At 25.1% G+C, this 2,614-nt stretch overlaps 1 protein-coding gene across 1 annotated transcript in view; it reads left to right on the forward strand.

Annotated features, from left to right (window-relative positions):
* Window positions 1-2,614, forward strand: part of LOC117172624 (peregrin) — a 60,003-nt gene that overhangs the window by 29,793 nt on the left and 27,596 nt on the right. The window contains exon 6 of the mRNA XM_033360723.1: window positions 1,321-1,751. Within this exon, the coding sequence (XP_033216614.1) occupies window positions 1,321-1,751 (431 nt within the window). The remainder of the gene's footprint in view (window positions 1-1,320; window positions 1,752-2,614) is intronic.

Genomic DNA, 2,614 nt, shown 5'->3' on the forward strand with positions numbered 1-2,614 from the left:
TATTAAAAATTCATCTTTCTTGATTGATATTGATCTTTTTTGGTTTAGAATGCAACTATTATGTTAAAAATTCATCTTTTTTGGTGGCAAATTAATATTCTTAGGTAGAAATTTTATTTGTCGTTGAAAATTCGACTATTTAGTAAAAAAAAAAAAACAAATTTGATCAGAAATTTGTGTTTTTAGCTTGAAAATTCAAATCTTTGGTTAAAACTTAACTCTTTTCTTTAAACTCATTTTTTGGGTTTGTAATTTAACCATTTGGTCGAAAGTTATTTTTTTATGGAAATTTAACGAAATTTAAGAAAAATCGTGTTTTTAGCTTAAAAATTCAACTTTGTTTAAAAATTAACCTTTTTGTTTTGAAAACTTATATTTTCAGGTTGAAAATTCGTCATTTTTGGTAGAAAATTAAACTCATTTATTAAATATTCATCCTTCTTGATTGATATTGATGTTTTTTAGTTAAAAATTCATCTTTTTTTAATAGAAATCTAATTTTTTGGTTAAAAATTATTATTCTTTGCTTGAGTTGTCATCTATTTTATTAGAAAGATTTGATTCAATGACTTTGATAAGAAATCATTTTTTTAAAAATATTTATATTTTCAATTGAAAATTCTTATCTGTAGTTAAAGGTTTAACTATTTTGTGGAAAATAAATTTTTTTTCTTTGAAAATTCAACTACTTGGGTGAAAGGTCACCTAAATTGTTAAAAAAAATTTTTTTATTGAAAGCTTATGTCTTTAGTTGGAAATTTAACTGTTTAGTGGAAAAGCCTTTTTGAGTCTACAATTAATTTTTTAACTAAAAATGTAATGAGTTTTTATATTTTTTAAAGATTGACCTTTTTTATTTAAAAATTCTCTTTTTTTGGTAAAAAATAATTTTCTTGGTTTGAATGTTTTGATGAATTTTTTTTTTTAATTCAACTTTTTTAAGGAAAATTCGTCATTTTGGTTTACATTTTTTTCTCTAAATTTCATCTTTTTTATTAAAACATAAAGCATTACACTTTTTAGTTGGGGGCTTATCTTTTTAGGTTCAAAATTTAACTAGTATGATAAAAATTTAGTTATTTTGTTGAAAATTCAAGTATTTGATTAAAAAGTCATCGGTTATTGTAGAAAAGACATTGGTTGTTTAAAATAAATTAATAAATATGATTAAAATGCCAGTATTTAAATATTAATGATTGAGGATTTTGAAAAATGTTTTCGGGCACCCTGTCTAATTTTACTAGCAAAACATTTCTGAAAACTAAAAATTACAGGAATAGATTTTTTTTCTTCGTTTTTTTTTTTTTTATTTTTATTTAGGCAAAAATAGAAAAAGAAGAGTACGATTCTCTGAGCGCGTTTGAGGCAGATTTTACTCTGATGGTGAACAATTGTCTCGCCTACAATCGCAAGGATACGATGTTCTATCGAGCAGGTGTCAAAATGCGAGAGCAAGGTGGAAGTCTCATTGAACAAGCTCGCAAGGATTATCCTGAACTTGATTCTGTCCCGGAACCCGAGCCAGAACCGGAACCGGAACCTGTGATTCAAAAATCGCGAAAAAGGGAGCGCAGCAATCGAAATCGGGTGGAATCGGAATCGCAGACAAATGAGAAAGAAATTTCACCCGGAGGTGTTAATCGAAGAACTGCGGTGCTTTTCACGAGAAAGGCAAGAGCGAGAGCGAGTCGAGGAACTGCGACCAATCAGGATGGCGATTCGAAAAAGGCTGATAGCTTTCGCGTCTACAGGTAGTTAAAAGTTGATTATTATTTTTTTTTTTTCCAAAGGGAAAGTTATATTTTGAAACGAGGGGTTGAGCACTCGACTTTTTTTTTTAAATTTCCCAAGACTCGAAAGATTTAACAAATAATTTGAAATGCAAATATATTTAATATATATAATACAAAATATTTCACAAGGAATTCAAATATTTGATAAAGATGAAAAAATTCGAACAAATTTCAAAAGATATTGAAATATTTCACAGATAATTTAAATAGTACAGAGGTTTGACAAAGAATTGAGAAGATTTAAAAAATATTTCGGAAATATTTCGAAAAGAGTTTAAGATTTAAAATTCTAAAAAAAATAATAAAAATATTTCGCAAGGATTTCCAAATAATTCAAAAGTAGCTCAGAATAATTTTAAAGTTTTCACTCAGGTTTCAGGATTTTAAAATACTTCACAGAGAATGAAAATATTTCATTAAGATTTTAAAGAAATAAAAAAATTCAAAAATTTTCAAATATAATTCAAAAATTGTTAAAATATGTATTTCACGAAGAAATCAAATATTTCAAAAGCAGTTCAGAATAATTTTTATGTTTTCATAAAGAATTAAAAAATTTTATAAAAATTTGAAAGATTTCAAAAAAATGTTTAAAAAGATTTTGAAATATTTCACATATAATTCAAAGATTTCAAATATTGAGAAATAGTTCACAGATAATTTAAGTAGTACAGAGTTTTGGCAAAGAATTTAGAAGATTTCAAAAAGAATTATAATGTTTTATAAAGATTTGAAAGATCTCAAAATATTTCAGCAAAAACAGTTTAGGATTTAAAATTCTGAAAAATTAATAAAAATATTTCACAAGATTTTAAAGAAAT

Source organism: Belonocnema kinseyi, chromosome 5 (assembly GCF_010883055.1).
Source record: "Belonocnema kinseyi isolate 2016_QV_RU_SX_M_011 chromosome 5, B_treatae_v1, whole genome shotgun sequence".
Taxonomy (NCBI): domain Eukaryota; kingdom Metazoa; phylum Arthropoda; class Insecta; order Hymenoptera; family Cynipidae; genus Belonocnema; species Belonocnema kinseyi.